The sequence below is a fragment of the Lepisosteus oculatus genome, chromosome 5, assembly GCF_040954835.1.
Source record: "Lepisosteus oculatus isolate fLepOcu1 chromosome 5, fLepOcu1.hap2, whole genome shotgun sequence".
In the NCBI taxonomy this organism is placed as follows: Eukaryota; Metazoa; Chordata; class Actinopteri; order Semionotiformes; family Lepisosteidae; genus Lepisosteus; species Lepisosteus oculatus.
In genome coordinates this window covers 28,415,785-28,437,393 of record NC_090700.1, presented here as the reverse complement: position 1 = coordinate 28,437,393, position 21,609 = coordinate 28,415,785, and the positions used below count along the sequence as shown (strand labels likewise).

The following is a 21,609-nucleotide window of genomic DNA, read 5'->3' as shown; positions in this document are numbered from 1 at the left end:
TTTTTTTGCATTTTTTAGCTAAAATAGTTTGTTATAAGTGATATAAGACAAAAAGGGAAATTAATTGAAAAATAAAAAACAACTCAAAGCTGTAACTGACAAAGGGGCTTCCACAATTTGTGCTTCGATACAATTTCTCCACTGTCACTATTAAATCATAATTACTATTCCAAAACTCTCTTAAATTAATAAATTATGAATGTATCTTCCCCACTCCTACTTTGTCTCTTTGTATCTATATAGATTTTTACACAGAGTAAACAGTAATTGTGCTGAGAAGGAAAGGTGACTTTTGAAAGTCACCGCATTTTATGTCATGAAAATGTTTCTCATTCCTGGATCTCAGACGAGCCCAAGCCACCAGGACCAGTGCAGCTGGAGGAGAATGTGTCTGGAACAGTGACGGTGTCCTGGGAACCTTCACCGGATGAAAAACGGGACAACAGGCTACACTACATGGTGATGACACGAGATTCCAGCAAGCTGTCCTGGCATACAGTAGCAGATGACATCTTCAACAACAAGTTCACTGCTATCAACATTGTCGCTGGCCGCTCATACTACTTCCGGGTGTATGCCAAGAACGACATGGGCCTCAGTGCGCCCTCTGAATCTTCAGCCTGGGAGATAGGCAAAAAGAAAGGTTAGCAAAACCAAAAAACAGGAACCTTTTGAGAAGAGAAGCCCATAAGCATTTAGCATCACATAATGAGCACAGAATTAAAGGTGTTTATTTTTAAAATAATATACCAACAAATTATGTTTTTCATGATATATAATGTGGGTACACTGAAAAAAGGTCTGAAAATTAATTTGCTAAAGTTTTGTTATATTGTGGTTCATTTACTTCAGTGCTTGGACTAAACTCATCTTCACAGCACTAATTTACTTAAAATAATTAAGCAAAAACCAAGTAGAGATACTTGAGAGTTTACCTTTTCTTTTTGACCATTTGCTGGAACTAAAAACTCTATGAAATGACCCAAGAGCAATTATCATTCTGAATGTTCTGAGATAAACAATGAAAACCCTATGATTGGGAAAACCAACAAAATAGCACTGTACATTATGTTAATTTTAGAACATAAAATGTTTTTATCATCTAGTTCTGCAGGTAGACCTGACAAATTTAAACATAATACTTATAAAAATACAGTACTAAACACAGCCCATCAATCAACTGTTAGCCATTCTAAATAAACACAACACTAATCTCTTTGACTACCTTGATTACCTAATCCAGCAAAAAAGATAGGAGGTTACTTTAAAAAAAAACAGTAAAAGATTTCTAAGGAGATCTTTCTTATGGGTTCTTAAGAGAACATACTCTCTCTTTTTTCAGATAAGCTCACAGTAAATGTGCCCAGGTATAAGGAAAAAGACCACAGACAAGCACCGTATTTCATCGTTCCTTTAAAGACGCATTTTGTTCCCCGTGGATATGAGTGTCACATGAGCTGCGCCGTGAGGGGAACCCCTAAGCCACATGTCACCTGGTATCACAACAACATCAGCCTCAACCACAATGCCCACTACCTGGTGTCCAACGTGCATGGCGTCTGGTCATTGTTCATCATAGGAGTCAGCCCCAGAGACAGCGGGGACTACACTGTCGTCGCAGAGAACAGCCTGGGAAGGGCAGAGTGCTCCACCAGACTCACAGTCAGAGGTACAGGCCTCTGGTGACTAGAATTAATATCATTAAGAAATGAGCATAAGAGTCTTGAAACAGAAATTATTCAAGTAAATTACAGTCAAAACATGTTTTATGAAGGTTGGTAGAACAGAAACTAAACTAGCATTTGATTGATAGATAAAGCAATCAGCAGAGAGCAGAGTGACCGACAGTGTGGAATCCCAGAGAGTGAATGCTGCTGCTATGCTTTTGAATAACAATTCCAAGTTGTCTTACCAAAAAATATTCCCATTAGAACAGCTTCATTGATTGGTACTGGTTTTTCAGCAATCAGGTGTAAAATAACTTGTATGACCTTCACTTTATGTCTCTTGTAAGGGAAAAAACAAGGGGGTTAAAAACGTTTTGGCAGAGTAACAAAAAGTGGGGAAGAGGGCTTAAACCAATTTTCCTAGGGTAACAACATGTTTCTTTTACCATTGGAGCTCTTAGCCTGCATATCAAATACTGGCTGATTTCTGCTGTTTTTTCATTATTAATCCTGATCCTGCTAAAAAGATCATATTTGTTACAAAATGAATAATTACAAACTGGCTTTTGTTAGATTTATATAAAACAGCAATTAACATTTATGAGCATCCAAAAATAAAAACAATACTGGCTAGTACATGTTCTAAAATTCAGGAATTTAAACATTTTTGATCAAGAATCACAGAATCTGTAATCCTGTGTTACCTTTTCTTTGACAAATTGATAGAACCCAAGTAAAGGTCTTACAGTAAAATTATTTGCTGTCTTTCTCCTAAACTGTCATTCTTTCCTTTCTTTTGCAGAATAAAGTGGAAAGGAAAGCAAGCAGATGTCACAGACTGCCTCTGTTATTTTCAAATCTATCATTTCCTGGAATTCCTCTCAAATTTTGTTTAAGTTTTGTGTAAAAATTCTTAAGTATAATTTGTATGAGCAAAAGCAATAACTTCTGCTACAGGCTAAAGAATGGATTTTATTTTCCCAGTAGTGCATGTACAGTACCTAGTGGATGTCAGGAAATCAGTAGACTCCCGGCCTGCAGTGCATGAGATGTGCAGTGTGTGTGATTGAGTCAGTTTGTTAGGGTATTCAAAGTCAGCTGATGAATCCAAGACATTATTTTCTGCTAGGACCTTATTCGAATGTCTCCAGCTTTTCAGCAGCTTCCAACATTAGATACAAAAACACAATAAAAAAAATGTAAATCTAAAAATATTTTCACAAATTTGATTAGCATACAGTATCATAGGGTAGAGTGGTGGTACTGTGGCTAAGGATCTGTGTCTGTGGCTGGAAGGTTGCTGGTTCAAATCCCATGACTGGTAGAGGAATCCTACTCTGTTGGGTCCCGAGCAAGGCCCTTAACCCCCATTGCTTCAGGGGCACTGTACAATGGCTGACCCTGCACTCTAAAACTTAGGCTTCTCTCTCCCTGTCTGTGTGTCTCATGGAGAGCAAGCTGGGGTATGCAAAAATACAAATTCCTAATGCAAGAAATTGTATAGGGCTAATAAAATGATCTTATCTTATAGGCAGTGACGAAAACTTTTGTCAGCCTCCTAATTTGGTCCACATTTTCATATATTTTAGACATCAAACACAATTAAATCTTCATGAAAGTCTTAACAAAATATGAAGATAACCTGATGGAATCTATAATACAAATATATAAGATATATCTGGATTTGGATTAACAAAATAATTCAAAAACCAAATAAGCTTTTGTAAAAATATGAACTCTGAGATTCAGTAACTAGTGGTAACTCATTGTAATTCTTGTAATTGTTAATTTGTATATTACATCGACTTTAGTTTAATTTCAGACTTTGGCCATCCCAAAATGTGAAATCTCTTTTTCTATAGCCATTCTATTGTAGATCTGCTTCTACTGTATGTTAAGGATCATTGTCTTGGTGCATGACCCACTTTCTGCTAGCTTCAGAACAGCATTTCTCGGATTTCTCCTATTTCTCCTATACAATGCCTTTCTGTCATTCTGTCAATGATGGTGAACGGTCAAGGTCCTGAGGCAGTCCCAAACCATCATTCTCCACCAGCATGTTTGATGGTCAGGAAGGGTTCTTCTGCTGGAAGGCAGTGTTTGATTTTCACCACATGAAATGTTTCTTATTCTTGCCAAAACGAATGACTTTGGCTTGTCTATCCAAAGACTATTTTGCAGAATGTTGTGAAATGTCCAGGTGGCACCCTGAGGAACCTAAGGAACATTTTATTTGCACCATACATTATCTACACATTTGGCAAACACAAAATCTCCATTGCTTATTAAAATTGTAATGATATTCAATCTTCCGTCCATCCATTTGGTATCCGCTTTATCCAATACAGGGTTCTGGCAATTAACGAGCACAAGGCAAAATACATCCTGGATGGAACGCCAGTCCATCACAGGGCACGCAAAAACACACATAGTGACACCAGGGCCAATTTTCCAAGAAGCCACTAAACCTACAAGCATGTATTTTGACTATGGGAGAAAAACAGAGCAAATGGAGAAAACCCGCACGAGCACATTGAGAACATACAAACTCCACAAAGATAGAACTCCAGGAATTGGATCCAGGCCCCCAGCGCTACAAGGAAGCAATGCTGACCACTGTGTCGCCATGCCACCCCAATTATCTTTTAAGTCTAAAATATACTGTACAAGAATACAATTCAACCTAGGAAGTTGACATAAATTTACTTAGTATTGTAGATCTCAGAGTTCCTGGCTGGAAATAAAATGAGCTCTACATAAATTGTGAAGCAATGAGTAATTTCAGTCGTTCCAAGACACATTATATGTAGGGTTTCCAGATTTTTTAACATCTCAAAAGCAGATAATAAATATCATAATTTGATGGAGAATACAATTACAATTACTTTTTCTGTTCTTTTAAATGGTATGCCTATGCAGTTGAAAGTATACTCATTATAAATATTAATGCATTTAAATCTGCAGATGAATTTGTATTTGTTTAGTTTACCCTGCATGATACTTATGCTATCTCAGCTTTCACTATACATTCATTGTTTTCTGAGATAAAAAAACAGCTTGTGGTGTTTGGACTAGCTGGGTTGGGAACTGATTTTCGTTCTTGTGTTATCCTGACTTCCTGCAGTCAGGCAGACTATCTTTTATTAACTCCACTAATTGTGTTCTATGTAATCGCATTTATGTTACATCTTAATACAGTTACTAACCAATCTTATTTCTAACTTTAAATGCTGATTTATTTCATTTCTGATTGTTGTTCAAATAGTTTTGCATATCCTCTAGGCCGGAAAACTTGTGTTCTGAACCAAGGAGAATATGAAGTTTTATCTCTGGTACCTGAAGTTTTGAAGATTTAGCAAACGTTTTATTTTTTATTTCCAAGGGCAGAGCACACTATGAAAATGAATCACATGGGATGGTGACTTTTAAAACCAAAGCAGGAACTTTATTTGACATAATCTTTAATAAATTACAATCTCTAACAAATTATATGAGTGCAGCAAAACTACGCTGACACAAAAGAGAATGCATTTTTAATCATGTGTTTTTTTATATTATGATACATTTTGACATGAAAAGAAATAACATGTGAGCAAAATTTGGATACTTTTCAGAGGTGTCCCAAAATATGTAACTACTATATTAATGAGCATAAGTGCCTGAGATAAACCAGAGAACTGCGACAGGCTTCAGTGGCCAAATTTATATTCTGAATGCATTATAAAGACAAAAATGTTTTGTTACTTTGTTATGTTTGTATGAACAAGAAATGTGATGCTATTTATTCTGTTATGAAATTTTAATAAAATCTAAAAGGATAGCCAACGATTCCAGTGCATCATTTTAGAAGAATAAGTGCACTTGAATAATAAAATAAATATAATATATATTATAATACTATAATACATAGTACAGTATACTGTATAAGCAAAGTACTGTATATAACATGACCAAAACTAAAAAATATATTGGAAACATTATAGTCTTTTTTTGTTGACTGTCTTTCACAGGCTTGACTTTGATTAAGTCTGTGCAGTGAATGCTGTTCAAGATTTTACACCACAAACTCTGTAAATGAAATTAAGACCTTCAATGACAAATTCCAGTTAAAATAATTTAATAGGTCAGGCTTTATTTTTTATAATCTGAATTAGCTTTCAATGTACCTGAAAGTGTATTTTAGTTTCTTAGTATTTGTTAGTTTCTTAGTATCACTGTCTGCTGATTCACTCAAAGGCCGCTAGGTGTCACATTGCCCCCCATCTAAGACCAGATGTCCCTGTCGGCCCCAAACAGTCTCACAAAGCTATACTCAATCCTAAGTGGCTTGGGGGCCTTCAGGTGCATGTCAGATGCTCAAGTGGGACCTCAGCAGCCACAGAGGGTCCATTTGTTGGAAGGTTCTGTGTGGGACTGCTCAGGGCAGCCTCCTCTGGCCTGTCTGGGTCCTAGCCACTGGCTGGTATTGAGTCCCCGTGCTTTCTATGGGGGGCCAGTCAGGGCACCACCACCCAGTGAAGGTGCCTGATCCTCACCCGGTAAACCAAATCTGACACTTGACCAAGCACAGTGCAGGGGTATTGCCAGGATGCAGAGAGTTTTGGGGACTGCACCTTCTTCCATTGTGGGTTATAGACTCACACCTATTCCCCAGCAGCAAAGGCCTATCGACCTGATGGACATCTTACAGCCTCTTCTACCTGACTCTTGCCTTAGAGAGCTCTCCCCAGGCAAACGCATGTGCGCTGATAATGCCTTCCTGGTGGCAGATTGTTCCAGCAGAATCGGAATCAGAATTCTTACATACGGGCTTTCCCCAGGCCAACGCTTTGCTGAAACAAGGTTCCAGTCCCTATACAGACAACACTGGCAGTAATTTGATTGTCTCTGAGGGTGCGCAAAAACAGCCAGAGAAGCAGTGTTCTGAGCTGTGCAGTGTTTTTTTATCCAGAACAAAGATGGGCGATGATTGGTTGAGAGTTTGGTGGGCATTTGAGACCCATGTGGGGTTACCACGCCCTGCAGGTTCCCGATCAGTTGATCAAGGTGAGAGTTGAGTAACAATGACCTCTGGCATCTAGGACTGCAATCCAGATGTTCCCAAGAATCTCATAGACAGATAGATTTTGTGCTTAATTAGAAAACTGTAGAAAAAAATAGAACGTTATTGGATTTATTTTGTTACCGAGATTTAATAACCGGTTTGAGAAGATGGGACTGGTCCTGCTATCATTTGTACTGTATCTATTTAAACGCCTCAATCTTCTGCCCAATGTGATTTTGAGGATAGTTTTTAATATATATATTTGATACATGGATACAAATATTATTCATTTTTTGCATTAGCACAATTATGGAAAAAAAGAACACATTATTAAAAGCATATTTATTCCCACTTTATTAAGAGAGGCTAGCTAAACCAGAAAATGTAACTCTCATAAATAATTATACTTGGACAAAAGCTTAATCAGGAAAATATTCCACAGTTCGCCACCTGGAAGGAGGTTGTGAACACTGTGATTTGCTGGTAACCCCAAAATATTTCACTGTGTAGTTAAATTCTACCAACTCACACACTACGCATTTGTGTAATTATCCATTAGCATTTTGTTCCCAAAAACTCAGACTTCCTCTCAGGAAACATGAATATATTTTTATTATGTAACAACTTCCCTAATTTGAACAATACCATACTGTACATACTGTACAGTCACACGGCTCCCTATAATAGGAAATGTGGTATTATTACCCTCGATCACTGGTTTCTAGTAGGGTTTAGACTAGAATTAGGAAGGAACATTCAGGCTCATAAAACTCAGCAAAAACTGTGGGGAAGAGTTTGAAGGAAAAAAATGCTTCCTGTTCTTCTTCTTTCCAAAGAGCAGCCACCAACCTATGAAATATCGCTATCCCCAAAGCTGGGAATTTCCAACTGTTACTTTAATCTTGGTTCCCTAAAAAAGAATGCAGTCATTACTAATGGAAAAGTGACAACATCACTGACTGAGTACTGAAACAAATACCAGGCAGGCACCCAGCTATACCATCCTGGGAAGATATTCCAGGCTCCTAAAACCGTGGTGACAGGGACTATGCTGTGCTCTTTTACATGGAGTTTATAATGAAAGTTTGGGAGGGATGACATAAATCAAGTTCAAACAGCCTCAGCTGTGAATAATTTAATCACTCCTGACATCATTTCCTCACCTAAAACATTACGAATATACTGTACTATATATAATACACATAATTCCCTTCTTTCCCTCGCATACTCTTTTGCATCCCACCTCATCCCCCATTTCCACCTTTGCAGCTGCCCCTTGGTCACTCAATCTACATGCAGGTCCTAGCCTCCTTGTCCTATGGCCAAGCGGTCAGCCCTCAGCCAAGTGGATTAAACCAAATTGTACTGTAACTAAATCACCCCAGAAAACCTTTTCAATATGCTTCATTCTTGGTTGTTATTATTCCTAGTTGAAGAGTAGATACAGTAGGTCAGCTATGAGGGAAAAAAAGTGTAATGTCTGCATTCCTTTTCGGGAAGCGAAAGTTGTGAAAACACAAGGATATTCCCTTTGTTATGGAATAGTCTTCACCAATGTGACGGCCTGAGGTTATACTTGGGAATTAGCAGTGTTCAGATTCCTGGTGCTGAAGGATGGACATGAATGTGGAAGGAGAAGACCACATAGCAGCCATGCAGACAACTCTCAAGGACACACCTGCAAATAAAGCCCAAGAGGTAACCGAGGTTGTGCCCCACAGTAGCTGTAGCAAATAGATCTTGTGGATAATCCAGTGCATCAGGTACTGCTTGAAGATCAGTGAAGCCAGACCCTTGCTTCTAAAACTTACTGTCAAGGAATGCAGTTTGCCCATTCAATAGGCAAGAGTGAAGCTGTCGTCGAATCTTTATCAGAGGAGAGCCAGGAAAGGTGTTCTCATTCACTCAGTAAAGCATTTATTCATGTTGCGCAATAGGGAAAGACAGCAACCACCAGTCTGTGCAGCGAGTGTGAGCTAATTTAGATAAGTAAAATAGATAAAAGTCCCTTATTTTATACACTTAGCTGATGCAACACCTCAACTTGTTTACTTCATTATGGTTGGTTAGTAATACAAAGACAGGCGAGACAGTAATTGTCCAGTCCTTATAGGTCTTAGCCATGAAGGACAGAGAAGACAGCTACGTGCAGTTTTGTATCTACCTTTTTTGCTGGGGCAGAGATAAACATATTCTTAGAACATCCCGTGCCTTTGACTTGCTGGGTACAATCACACTTTGTTCACAGAATCCAGCTGTTTTTACAACACAGCTCTGCCTGTAAACAACATTTTTAGGATAAAACACTTTTCTTCGGTAACTTTCCATTACAAAGTGCAGCAGAATCAGTCTTCAAGGACAAGAATGGGAAAGTTTTTCAGAAATTCACCACTGCTTTTGCAACAACCTCACCTGCGAGTATCACCAAAGTCCATCTTGAATAATCCAATACTTAAAGTGGCAAATAAATATTTATTCAATATCCAAAGTCTGTATCTTTCATATTTATAAAGCATACATGATGTATAAAAAGAGTAATACATTTCTGTTGATGCTCTGATTATTTTCTCTAGCGGCTCTCACAAAAACTATTCATTATTTTCTCACTAAATCTTTTTATTATACAGCAGGTTTCTTGCACCTGCATTAAACATCTTTCTGTGGTTCACCTACTACTTTTCTCTCTCAAAAAATGTATACACTTCCTACTTTTTGACAAATCCCCCAAATGATCTTCTTTTCACCACTTGCCTGTACTATCTGTTACTTGTCCACACTCTGTTTTTCCTCCAAGAAACCTTTTTATCTTCAAGAAATCAGTACATGTGTTTTCCTTTATTATACCTCATTCTCCTGCAGACAATAGTATAATTCTGGTGAGGTTAATGGCTATCTGCTCTTTAAATGTGACCAAATGGTGCTGAGACAAAAACCCTCCAAGAGAATAACAACACCATTGTGTTATGAAAACCATATATTTGAAATAATAATTGGGTAAATACGAGAATAGACTAAAGTCAGGTGGTACAACGTGGAGCACAATGTAGCTGGATCACAAATATTATGTGAATTATTAGAATGTGACCCGGCTACTGCTTAAGAGAGATTATTGCTGCTTTTGACCATATATAATTTCGCTTAAGGTATGTATACAGTATATAAATAATAGTAAATAACATTGGCAAGGCACGACTGGAACCAAACTGTACTGTCAGCTGTCATGTTCACTGCAAGAACGCCCTATTGAAAGATATACAGATATACAGAAAGACAAACATTCCTACTGTACACCAAGCCTACAGTACGTGTTTTGCAACCCTGTCGAATACGAGCTTAGGGAAACTCCACGAAACAATAAACAAGTAGCTCTCACCACCACTGCTTAAAAATACACCACAGGACTCAAAAAATAAACCCAACTCCAACATGCATGCGTTGTCTTCCTTAGATAACACTGTACAAACGGGACACCGCGATTGGCAGGGTCCAATCTCTTTACGCCCTGACTAGCCTGACTGCGTTCCTCCAATTGGTTTTGATAAACCCGCCCCTTTCCTTATTCGTGTTCCAGCCTGTCCCACCTGTCACGGGTTGCTGGTTATGAGTGTAAGATGAATGGCAAATGTATTCATTGGACTGTGTAGGGGAAAAAAAAAGTTCAGACATTTAAGTTATGTAATTAAGAAATTAAATTTCCAAAACTAGTAGCGTGTGGTTTGGAAATACGTCTAGTCAATGTTGATTGTTGTCATCGCTTTCAATTAAAAGTTCATAGTAGGTGAATATATATATTTTTTAAAATGACAGCTAAGCATCGGAAGGGGAAAAATAACCACAGGCAGGAAGAGAACTCTTTTAAGGACGACTCTTTCGAGCGGGGACCAAGAAATGGAAAGTATAATACATCAGTGATCATTTTATTCTTCCTGATTGGGGTCGGGGTTGTCACCTCCTCCTGGTTTTTCACCCAGCAACTCCAGACCATAGGTGTCCTGACTGACAACCTCAGGGGCGTGCAGTTGAAAATAGCACAGCTACAAACCCTCCAGGAAGAAGTCCAAAAGGTTAATGCAAAGGTATGATGACTTTTTTATGATTAGTGACAGTGAGCATACATTTACAGTGCACGGATACATATTAATATTTAGCCCAAAAACAAAAGTGCAAATCGGAACATAAAGATATGTTATTGTTATTGTTATTATTTTTTAGATAAAGATGGATTTCAAAATGGCTGTCAAAAAGTTACTTAGAATTTTGCGAATCGTTTGACCAGCGTGAACTCGGATTTTCCATTTTTTAAATCAGAGATCGCAGTTTGAGGGGTCCTTGAATTTGTCATTGGGTCAACGGGGCCAATTTCTGGTATCGTATTTTACAGTACTTACAACCTGAAAATGTCTAGAATTTAAGACATCTAGGATTTTTGTACACTTTCGGTTGTGTGTCATGGTGGAGGTGTTACTGTAAAGCATAGCTTATGATCTGCTCTGTTAACTTTATGCAGTCTGATAACAGTATCTTATCAATACCAATATTTTTAAGCCTTATCCTCTCAAGAGCTAGTACAACCTACTGTATTCAATAGTGCATGAAGATATTATTTAAACATTACAAAGGATACTTGTATTTACTTTCAAATAAACTACATATTTACATAATATGCATCTGCCCTGCCCTAACTATATGTTATACTGTATAAACTATATATACACACACTGTATAACAGTTTTAGCAAGTAACTGCATAATTCTAATATTATTCAGTTGCTAAATGAAAGCTCCTGTAAAATCCTGTGAGTGATAACTCACAGTCACAACTGTTATTGTCACTTGATTTTACCAAAAAATCAGAATCTAAAACCAAGTCAGTTCCTTTCAGATCCTTAAATGTATTTATTCTATGCATGAAATTCAAGAGATTAAAAAATATGTTTTTTTTGCTAAAACCATATTATTTAAATGTAATGAACCCTTTTCAAAGGGAACATACTGTATACAGTATACAATGTAATTTAAATAGTTTTATTATTCATTCCCCTATGATTCAGAATTGGTTTAATGGAGTATTTTCTTTGTTATTCATAGTGCCCTGCATCTGTAATAACTGAAACTTTAAACCACTTGTCAGGTCAGAGATCATTAAATATAGACCACAGCTATGCTTTTGTAAATACTGATCTCTGGCACCCTACTATTCAAAAATAGGAACCTGCAACACGTTTTCAAAGGCTATTTGTGCTCACAAGGACTAACAAACAATGGTTTTGTAACACCACCTTGACTACCAAGTGGCTATTAGGCTTCCTAGAAAGACGTTAAGGTTAATTCCATGTGAAAAGAAAAGAGACACTATGTTTCGACTGTGGAGCCTTCCTCAGTTCATCCCTAGTTGAACTCCCCTAGAAACATGCCCTGCCTCAACCTCACCTGAGCTTTCAGAGTACTGACTATTACTTACACATTTTATATACTGTAAACAGTGCTAGTGTCTATTGTCAGGTACTAAATAGATTCAATGCAATACACCTTTCACTTTGTAAATAATATGCAGTGCAGTTTACAGACTATGTATGCCTTTATTGTTTAAAGAATTAAAAAAACAATTGCTACACCTACTTTATATTGCATATCAGATACATATACAATATATCTCTATATTGAAGCAAATTATTTCCCCTCTATATACAGTAGCTGATCCTTCCAATTTACCATTCTCAGCCTGGCGGTAATTAAGCAGTACTATTGTCCCAGAGTATCCTGTCAGCACAGGTACAAGGCGGGATTCCACTGTGGATGGCATGGACATGTACAGGTACGCATGCGTAAACACATGAGCATGCAGACCCATACACACCCAGTTTCGGGACTCCAATTAACCTGGAAGGTGGAAGCAGACTAGAGTGCTCAGAGGAAACCTATAAGAACACAGTGAGAAAAGAACTAAAGAAAGACTGGCCTTCAGAGCTTTACAGCTACCTAGAAGTACCTGGTTAGGCAACAAACCTTCAAGCCTTTTACTGCATAGTTAATTCAGTTTGCTAAACATGCTAGACTGCCTTTGAGTGCTAGTATTTATCATATTGGTATTCTGTACATTCCGACATTTTCCAGTATTGCAGCCCCCTAGAATAATAATGTACAGTACAACAAGGATCTGTGCAAGTGAGGTTTAACTGTCTAAGTAAACTGTTTTGGAATTCATGAGGCAACATTTTTAATCTTCAGCTTTTTAAATGCTCAGAACACTAAGAGATTTATTTCATTTTTATTGGCACATAATCTATAATCAATAGATAAAAAAACAGCTTGCTGTGAACATTGTGAATATTAGTTGTTCACTCCATGCGTTGAATTATTCACTGAACAGCATGTATTCACATTATAAATCATTGATACAGAGTAATAACACTTAGGGCATGGCACCTACCTTGTTTAAGTTTAATAAAATGTACACAGAAACAATGATAGCCATTGAATAGAGGGAGAATACAAGACTAGAACTACTTTAGTAGAGTTACTATTGGAAAAATGAGCACTAGCATTACTATGAGGTAAAGTATAGCTACTGTAAGTTACATGATATATTTGTGACATTAACACCCTTAGGCTACGGGGTGTCTGCAGAGGAGCATCAAAGCCTTTCCATGGGCATCAGAATTATTCCTTGCCCAAGATAAAAATAGTTTTGCAAGAGGAAGTCTTTTGAGTCTGCCTAATTCTATTACTGTAGGTTGCCTAGCATCCTTAAAACAAATGCTATATGAGGTAAGAAAAGAGGTATAGGAAGAACAACAAGTACTGTAAAAGTAAATAAACTAACAGTAAATTAAACAGGAGGTCTTGAATCCAATTTGCTTGTCTTGTCAGGTTAAAAATGACTCATTCTTTCGCCTTTTAATTAAATTTTTCCTATCTTGTAGTGTTAGTACTATATTAGAAACAATATTAAACGCACCTCAGAGCAAAGACGGTTAAATAAAAAAGAAATTAGTTAAACACTTCATGTGCTATGCATTAATTTAGCTGTGTTTGTACTGTTGTTGCATGTGTACTGAATGCTTTTGCTTTGTATTCACTTTATACATGCTATACAGCATTCAGTATATTTAATTTGCATTAAATTAAATATTAAATGTGTTGGCAAATACATTTGTTACATAATTCACATTAGGAGCCAGTAAAAATGCTTCAGGTGAATTTGACATGGGAAAAAATAGTATCATATCATATCAAAGGGCCTCTTCACACATAATAAAGTATTTTGGTCGGTGTTTTATATTTCAGCCCTCTTTGCATTTTTGATTAAAAAGTCAATTTTATACATTAAAAGGCACTCATACAGGAAGCCTTTCTTACCAGTGGGGTTCTCTTTAACCCCCTATAGATGCTACTATTCTGAAAAAAATTATGAATGACAGAAATCCAAATTTTACCTTTCAGTATCTTTTCACATTTCTGTACAGCTTTACAGCTCCGAGGGATATGAGCAGAGACTCTTCAATCTGGAAGAAGAACACAGGCTGTTGCAGAAGCATGTTGAAAAGTCAGTCACCACTATTGAAGAGCTGAGATCCTCTGAACTAGCTGCCAGAGTATCTACACTTCATACACAGATGAATACTAGACTAAATGCCTTACAGGAGACCATGATCCCAAGAGATGAGATGATTGAACTCCAGAGCCTATTGGAGGTTACGACCAAAGAGTTGGATTTGCTAAAGCAACAGGTCACTATTGTCATTAACACAAGCTCTCAGCAGGGAGAACACCTGAAATCCCTCTCAGATTCTGTCACAGATTACCTCGGGAAGGTGGACTCTTTAGAGAAAACTTTCTCAGCCCAAGACCAAATGCTGGAGGAGGTCCGAAATGAGAATTCCATGTTGGTCCAAAATCTAGAAGGGCTTACTAGCAGTAATGAAAATTTTGAGACCTTGTTGAAACAACATACCAGTCTTGTTCACACGCTGTCGTCTCAAGTGGTGGAGCATAACAAGGAGATTCTGAATCTGAAAGATTCTGCAGCGAGTCAGAAGGTTCAGCTGGATACAAGTGGGCAGGAACTAACAAATATAAGGTATAGTACTGTATGTGCCTTTTTGTAGAACATTTAAATGGGTTTTGTTACATACTGTAAGCATGACCATTCCCTTTCATGTGTACATTTCCTTCATTATCTCAGGAGTAGATCCAGTTCTTTTTTTCAGTCTTCACACTGGCTTAATTGTTACTAGTGTTGTAACAGAAGAAATAAGGTTCTTGATCCCGAGATGAAGTAAAACAGATGAGTTTATTGCATGCAAGGAACAACAAAGCCAAAGTCTTGTTTCCCGCAAGAAACAACAAAAAGGAAAGTATTGTTCAACTTATTGTATAACTTTTGGGTTATATAGTGTTTTCTTCTCCGTTTCTGACGTCACTCAGTCTGATGGTAAAGAGGGGGGTTCATGGTATTTGGCCAGTTTACGATGTTCTGGACAAATGGTCAGTTTAAGATTACACCCAGGGGGGTTCCTAGCTTCCAAGGGGGTTCCTAGCTTGCATCTGCAATCCTTATCAGTTAACCCCCTTTCCTGCCATAAATCCCAGCTTGTGACTTAGAAGTCTAAACCCCCTACAGAAAGGATTAAATTCAAACCCCCGTCTTCACATCTTTCTTTATTTCCCCCTTATAAAATATGGCATACGTCAGTGTAGCCTATTTTTATACATACAATGTCAGGGCAGATCTTTCCTTTCTTGGCGAACAGGTATGTATTGCCATGACTTTGTACGTTCCACGGTTATAGCAAGATGTGATACATGTTTTTGTGCACGTGATGATTACAATTATACATATAAACAATACTATTCCTACAAATAAACACTGTAAAAAGGTTCCACCCCAGGCCCCAAACACAGACTTTACCCAAGACCCAATTCCCCAATTTTCAGTATAATAGTCCTGATATTTCTGTCCCTCATTGTAAATGTGTTGGGCCAGATCTGAGATGTGCTCAGAATTATCAGGAATATATGTGCAGCATTCAGTGCCAATTACTGCACAAGTTCCTCCTTGGGCCGCCAGTACATAATCTAAAGCTAGTCGGTTCTGCATGGCCACTGTTCTGAGGGCTACCGTCTCATCATTAACAGCCTTCAAACTAGATGAGGTAGAATTTGCTAATTCCTCTAAAGTCGAGGCCATTTGAATTAACTCTCGACTCAGAAAGTTCATGCCGGCCTGTGGAAATATTATACCTAAATAATATTCCTAATCAGCCAGTTTTTCTTTGTGGTCTGTGGTTAGGTCCGAAGGGGCTGTGGGTTTGAACACGGATATGAGGAACCACATATCCTAAATAACATGAGCCAGACCACTGGGCTGGCAACCATGGGTAGGCTCGTTTTCCACAAATGAAGTATGTTCCGTTTGGCACTCCCCATGCCTCTGAAAATAAGAAGCTTATACCGAATTGTGGGGTGTGCCGATCCCATCCTGGAATTTGGAAGGTAGAGGTGGATATATTTGCAGCGATGGTAAGGTTGCAACGACTCCATCCAACCAAGCGCAGACCATTAGTGTGCTGAAAACATATGTTTCCCTCACGTACCTTATTTAGAGTCAGGTATGTTGGTGTATGGCTTCTGTTATATTTAGGAGCATAAGAGCCTGTGAAACTCGTGGGCTCTAAGCCTCGCTCCTGTAGATATTGTAATGTTGTGCAGGTTAAAGTCGTGTTATGGCAACCCCCATAGTTTGTCATATTAAAATCTCCTAAATTATCCCTCCAAATGATCATGCCTATGACTTCCTCGAGACGCCAAGGAATGGCCCCCATAGGAAGTCCTCCCTGTACATATTTGGGTAATGCGGCACACACCCAGCAGTCACTTTGGTTGGTTTTCTTAGTTGTCAGATAGGAGAGGCCTAAAAAGGAATTAATTCCATGTTCTCCTTTGTGGGAGAGATGATCATTAATCCCTGCGGAACATAGTCCTACAGCAACAATTATCGTTATTAACAGAAATGATTTCATTCTGAGTCTGTAAATGGGGATGAGGCTCGTCGGCAGTGTGACGCGTGGATCCAGCGATCTTTTCCTTCCACTCGAACCGCAGACTCGGTTGTCAACAGGATGGATCTGGTAGGGTCCGTCCCACCTGGGCTGGAGAACCTGTGAAGGAAATTTCCTGATCCACACCCACTCTCCTGGGATGAGGTTGTGTTCTGGACAAATGGTCAGTTTAAGATTACACCCAGGGGGGTTCCTAGCTTCCAGGGGGGTTCCTAGCTTGCATCTGCAATCCTTATCAGTTAACCCCCTTTCCTGCCATAAACCCCAGCTTGTGACTTAGAAGTCTAAACCCCCTACAGAAAGGATTAAATTCAAACCCCCGTCTTCACATCTTTCTTCAGTAGTGTCTCTCTGTATGTCAGGAAAGTGCTGCTGGTTGCTCAGTCACAGAGGACTTCACTACAAGAAGAGCTGCAATCTCTGCAGAGCAGCCTGGCTGAACAGAGCAGAGATGTCCAGAATACCAACAGTGAGCTCAGAACCAAGCTGGACTCTGTCCAGGAGCAGATCAGCCAGGTAATACAGCCACTTAAAATTCCACAGATTCCATAACATTTACAGTATGTAACATTAGGACAGTTAAAGCACAGTTCTTTAAAAACTTGTCAGTTTCACTTGATATAATTTAGACTGAACACATACTATACAGTATATCTAAAGGACAATAACCGTCATTATTGTTCTTCAGATATACTGTATAGTATGTGCTATAAAAACGCACACCACACAACATGCAGATATTGGAATGGGAGTGCACCTTACAAATAAAAGTGGATGTTTTATAGCACTACGGGTGCACTAATATGTGAATAAATAAAGCAAAAAGTCAAAGCAAAAACTCTGCTTTAATGCAAGCTTTATACTCCCTTCACAATTTAGGAAGGCAAATGCAATCTATCTCAGGTGCAAGGTGAACGAGTACAACTTTGGTATAAGATAATAAAAGAAGTATACTATTTTTAATTCAGTAAGCTTAGGAAGCATTTGTTAGCACATAGGGAAAAAATATGGTGACAGTACTGGAATAACAAGCTACGAAAATTGCTCTTACTGGGGCATGTCTCTCATGGTTTGAGGGCAGATCCTGTCAGATCCTGCCGACACGCCCATCCAGAGTGTTCTGTGTCTTGATGGAATGTGACAGCTTGTGAATCAGAAGCTCAAGTCATAAGCACCTGCCTAACCAAGCAGGAAAAGCTGAAAAATTCTAACACTGATGGGAATGTTTTGTCACTGAAGTCTGAGCATCATTCAAAGTACTTTTCAAGGTTACAAAAAGAAGCAATCATACAAACAAATGTTTTAGGCAATGGCATACTGTACATTTAAAACAGGAGAATATCAACTGGTACTATTTGAAATAAAAAGCCAGAATTCAGAAAATGTCATTCAGGTGAACTGAGGATTGGTATGCTAATGAGAATTATTCAACATGACAAAAGAAGTGCTGCAAGGTGCAGACAAAAAATATTAATATTAAATGTCATTGAAATTTCCATTAGTTTTCTTCTACAATTTGGATTGGCTTTGATACTCCATGAAATTCATTAGAGGAAAAATACTCCATAATAGCTTTTGGATTGCTTATGCATGAAAACATTTAAAAGAATGGGACCCTTCCTCATAATGTGTTGATTTAAAAAAAAAACTTTTTTTTGTGAACAATATAGTTCTTTCCATGATTACAAACTGAAAAATGTATTTCTTTGTGTGGCTGACAGGTGTTGAAAAGCCTTTGACAATGTCAACACAATGACATCTTTAGAATCAATAGTGAAACATGAACCAGAGGACAGAAGTAGAAATTATCTGGAACTTCCTTTGAAGCTGAGGCACTTGATTAAGCAAAGGTTTTTGGGAGTTTAGGACCAAGTATTAATTTGAAGCTGATATCTTGGGTTCTCTCAAGCTAGATGAGATCTCATTTCATTTTACTGTTTATTCCTGGTGAGGGTCTCAGTGGTTGAGCAGAGTAGACTTCCTTTTCCCCCACAACAGTCTCCATGTCCTGGGTCTGCCCTGGGATCTCTTAACAATGGGTCCTTACCATCCTTGCCATGCCCCAGTGACTCTTCTCCAAGGTCCTCCCAGATTGACGAACTCCTGACCCTGTCACTCACAGTAATCCCACAGCCCTACAGAGAAATCTGAATGAGATGCTTGCTTGAATTAGCTGTTAACTAACAAATGGGCTAGAAGGGCTGAATGGTCTCCTCTTGTTTTTTGTTATAAAAAGCATTTTAGAATCTTCTTACTCTGCTCTCTTTACAGATGCTGTCATAACTGATTGAAGCGCAGTGTCTGGCCTTAGTACAATTTGGGGGATGTTAATTTTATACAAACTAGACTAAAAGGCATTAGACTCTGGTGATCAACATCACCAGATAGACTGTCCAGCAGGATTTATAGGTAACCCTTAGATCTGTTAAAATACCTACACCACGTAGGACTGCATCTGGCCATTCCTGTCTTCAGTGAAGCAATTGATTTCCTAATTCATTATACCTTGTGTTTTGCAAGTCTTGGAGTATGACAAAAAGTGAAAGACAGCTGAAATTTCTTTATGAGTGTGAGTCAGAATGCAGTGCAGGAGGGGGCTGTCCACACTGAGCAAAATCTCTTCTCTTTTGGCTGGAGAACACAGGGCAGTGGGAACAGAAGGATTCCACCTTCCTAGGGGAGGTACAGAACCTCAAACAGGAACTGGACCAGCTTGAAGCCAGAGTGGGTGCAACTGTGCAGAGCTGTGAGTCTGTTTTGAATATTTATTCTGTTTTTACTTCCAGAGCTAAAGAAAGATAATTATTCCTTTCTCTTTACTGTAGTTTTGTATAAATTGAAATGGGGCAAAAAAATAAAAATCATATCTACTGTTATAATTATTTTTTAACCCTAAATGTAAATGCAACTCTCCTGACTGACAATGATTTAAAAAAGCCATAACAAATATGTACATGTACAGTAGGTGATAATTACAATTTACACAAACATCTTTTTTTTTAATGACAAATGTGTGAGGGATTTGAAGGATAATTCATAAATGTTATACAGCACAAAAGCTAGAAAATATAATATAATAAGGTATAATATGACCTAACTTCATATTGTTACTCAGGTCCTAATTATTGCAAGATTGAGGTTAAATTAATAGGGCTTCTGGATTTCTGTGTTTTTTTGTTATACAATGGCACTTATTTTGAGCAAATTTGATTTTTTTATTACAAATCACGTCATTCCATTAGTTACTGAATAAGGCCCTTGTTCTAAAGTGACTGTCTTGATTGAACCTCTGGATGTTTCGTGTTATTTGTATTTGGAGCAAAGCTGATACACTATGGTGATCACTTCCCCCCAAACCTGATTTACTTGAATTTCATTTCTCCAACCTAGAGTCATATACAGTAGCACATATCTTATTTGTTGTTTTTTCTTCATACTTTGGTCATTTTTCCACCTGCTGAAAAGACATCTTCTAAAATATATATTCAGCATAAAACAGCCCTGTAGTCGTATGCTGTCTGAAAATAACAAAACCAGTGTTTTAAGAAAGATGATAAATCAAAAGCACCCAAATTCAAATTCAGCACCCATTCAATATTTTCTCTTAATTAGGATGCAGAGATCACTGAAAAAAAACAATAAAATTGCTTAAAAGAAGACATGGATTATAAATATATGTGGAAGATATACATTGAAAATCAGAAGCCCTATATGTTTCATATTTAAAATTTCCTGTAGGAGCCTGCCACTGCTTCATGATTCTACAACAGACACGATCAAGTGACTGCAAGAAGGGGCTTTTCTTCATTTCTACCCGTCTTCTTCAGCACTTTTTTTTATCTCTTCTGTCAGGTTTCTCTGGAGAGGTGGAGATGAGTTGTGAGGAGTGCTCCTGGCCACTGGAGCACTTGGTTCAGTTCTCTGAACCAGCAGCGCGGCTACCTGTCATCTCTCTGGGCCTGACTCAGGCCAGCCCTGGAATCAGGGTGAGAGTGGCAGATCCCGGTCAGTCTGGCTTCAAGGTGCTCATGGACAGAGCTGGGGAGACTGGCCCCAGCACTATAAAGGCCAGCTGGATCGCCTGTGCCTAGAGGAACTACAGTAGCATAGCTAGCATAGGTCCAGACTTCCCTGGGTGCTTTGAGGGACCAGAGCTAGGCTTGAGCTCTGAATTTGAACATTGCAAAGACAAGTGTGAAAACTCACTGTTCCATTTTGTGGCCTTAACAACATATTTTGGTGCTGGGCCCCATGTTCCCCTGCTTCATATTGTTACAAAAAAAGAAAGAAAAAAAAACATTTGAGGAATTTTAAATAAATGCATATTTCTATGTATTGGGGACAAGAAAGGTTTTAAGGGCTCTATAGGCCAAAAGGGACTTGGAAGCTTTGATTCCGAATGATATGTTCTCCTCATGAAAATAAACCACTACAAGTATGCATATTTTGTTTGAATAAGTGTTGAGTGTAAGACCTCTGCTTTTGTTATGTATGCTTTCATCTCACTGTGTGAGCTCAAGTCTCTGAAGTGAGCTGGGTGAAGTAAAAAATATATCAACAGCCAACACAAGAGAGAGCTGAGAAGTTATTGTTCTACAGCATGAAACCAGGAAAAAAAATGTTTCTCTTTGAGCAGAGAACTTCAAAGGCTGTTGGTCTCTTTTTGGTACTTTTGTGTGTTTCAAAATCTTCTAATACATGCACAAGTAGAGAAATTGCAATTAATATGCATAGCTATTATCATGACATTCCTTATTAATTTGTTTAAAAAGTTTGTTGTAAAAATATCGATAGCAACAATTGGGATTGGGAATACGATTCATTCAGTTACAGTTTGT

General features: G+C 38.2%; 2 protein-coding genes and 1 long non-coding RNA gene across 7 annotated transcripts in view; 2 read left to right on the top strand and 1 right to left on the bottom strand.

Annotated features, from left to right (window-relative positions):
- LOC102697672 (immunoglobulin-like and fibronectin type III domain-containing protein 1) overlaps window positions 1-5,487 on the top strand; it is a 49,842-nt gene extending 44,355 nt beyond the window's left edge. For all 3 annotated transcript variants that reach the window (XM_069190246.1, XM_069190247.1, XM_069190245.1), the window contains 3 exons: window positions 347-643; window positions 1,343-1,669; window positions 2,470-5,487. In XM_069190246.1, the coding sequence (XP_069046347.1) occupies window positions 347-643; window positions 1,343-1,669; window positions 2,470-2,474 (629 nt within the window). In that variant the 3' untranslated portion in view covers window positions 2,475-5,487. The remainder of the gene's footprint in view (window positions 1-346; window positions 644-1,342; window positions 1,670-2,469) is intronic.
- LOC138239193 (uncharacterized) lies at window positions 537-14,260 on the bottom strand. The gene is made up of 3 exons (XR_011189645.1): window positions 14,147-14,260; window positions 1,537-1,686; window positions 537-620 (listed from the first exon to the last, which is right to left on the bottom strand). It is a non-coding gene; the product is annotated as an uncharacterized lncRNA (long non-coding RNA).
- LOC102697481 (kinectin) lies at window positions 10,285-21,229 on the top strand. 3 transcript variants are annotated; one of them, XM_069190248.1, is made up of 5 exons: window positions 10,285-10,787; window positions 14,177-14,790; window positions 17,116-17,287; window positions 19,409-19,517; window positions 20,624-21,229. In XM_069190248.1, the coding sequence occupies exons 1-5, from the start codon at window positions 10,512-10,514 to the stop codon at window positions 20,860-20,862; spliced, it is 1,410 nt and encodes a 469-aa protein (XP_069046349.1). In that variant the 5' UTR covers window positions 10,285-10,511; the 3' UTR covers window positions 20,863-21,229. The 3 variants fall into 3 exon arrangements, with proteins under 3 accessions (XP_069046349.1, XP_015197701.2, XP_069046350.1); XM_015342215.2 differs by having other exon boundaries at window positions 17,113-17,287; XM_069190249.1 differs by having other exon boundaries at window positions 10,287-10,787; window positions 17,134-17,287.
- The last annotated feature ends 380 nt before the right edge of the window (window positions 21,230-21,609 follow it).

What these genes read in the sequence shown, in the direction of transcription:
- LOC102697481 (XM_015342215.2), top strand. Translation starts at nt 10,512, where the DNA reads ATGACAGCTAAGCATCGGAAGGGGAAAAATAACCACAGGCAGGAAGAG. An exon ending in TCCAGGAGCAGATCAGCCAG is followed by an intron (nt 17,288 to 19,408) that starts GTAATACAGCCA and finishes TTTTGGCTGGAG; the next exon opens with AACACAGGGCAGTGGGAACA. An exon ending in GGGTGCAACTGTGCAGAGCT is followed by an intron (nt 19,518 to 20,623) that starts GTGAGTCTGTTT and finishes CTCTTCTGTCAG; the next exon opens with GTTTCTCTGGAGAGGTGGAG.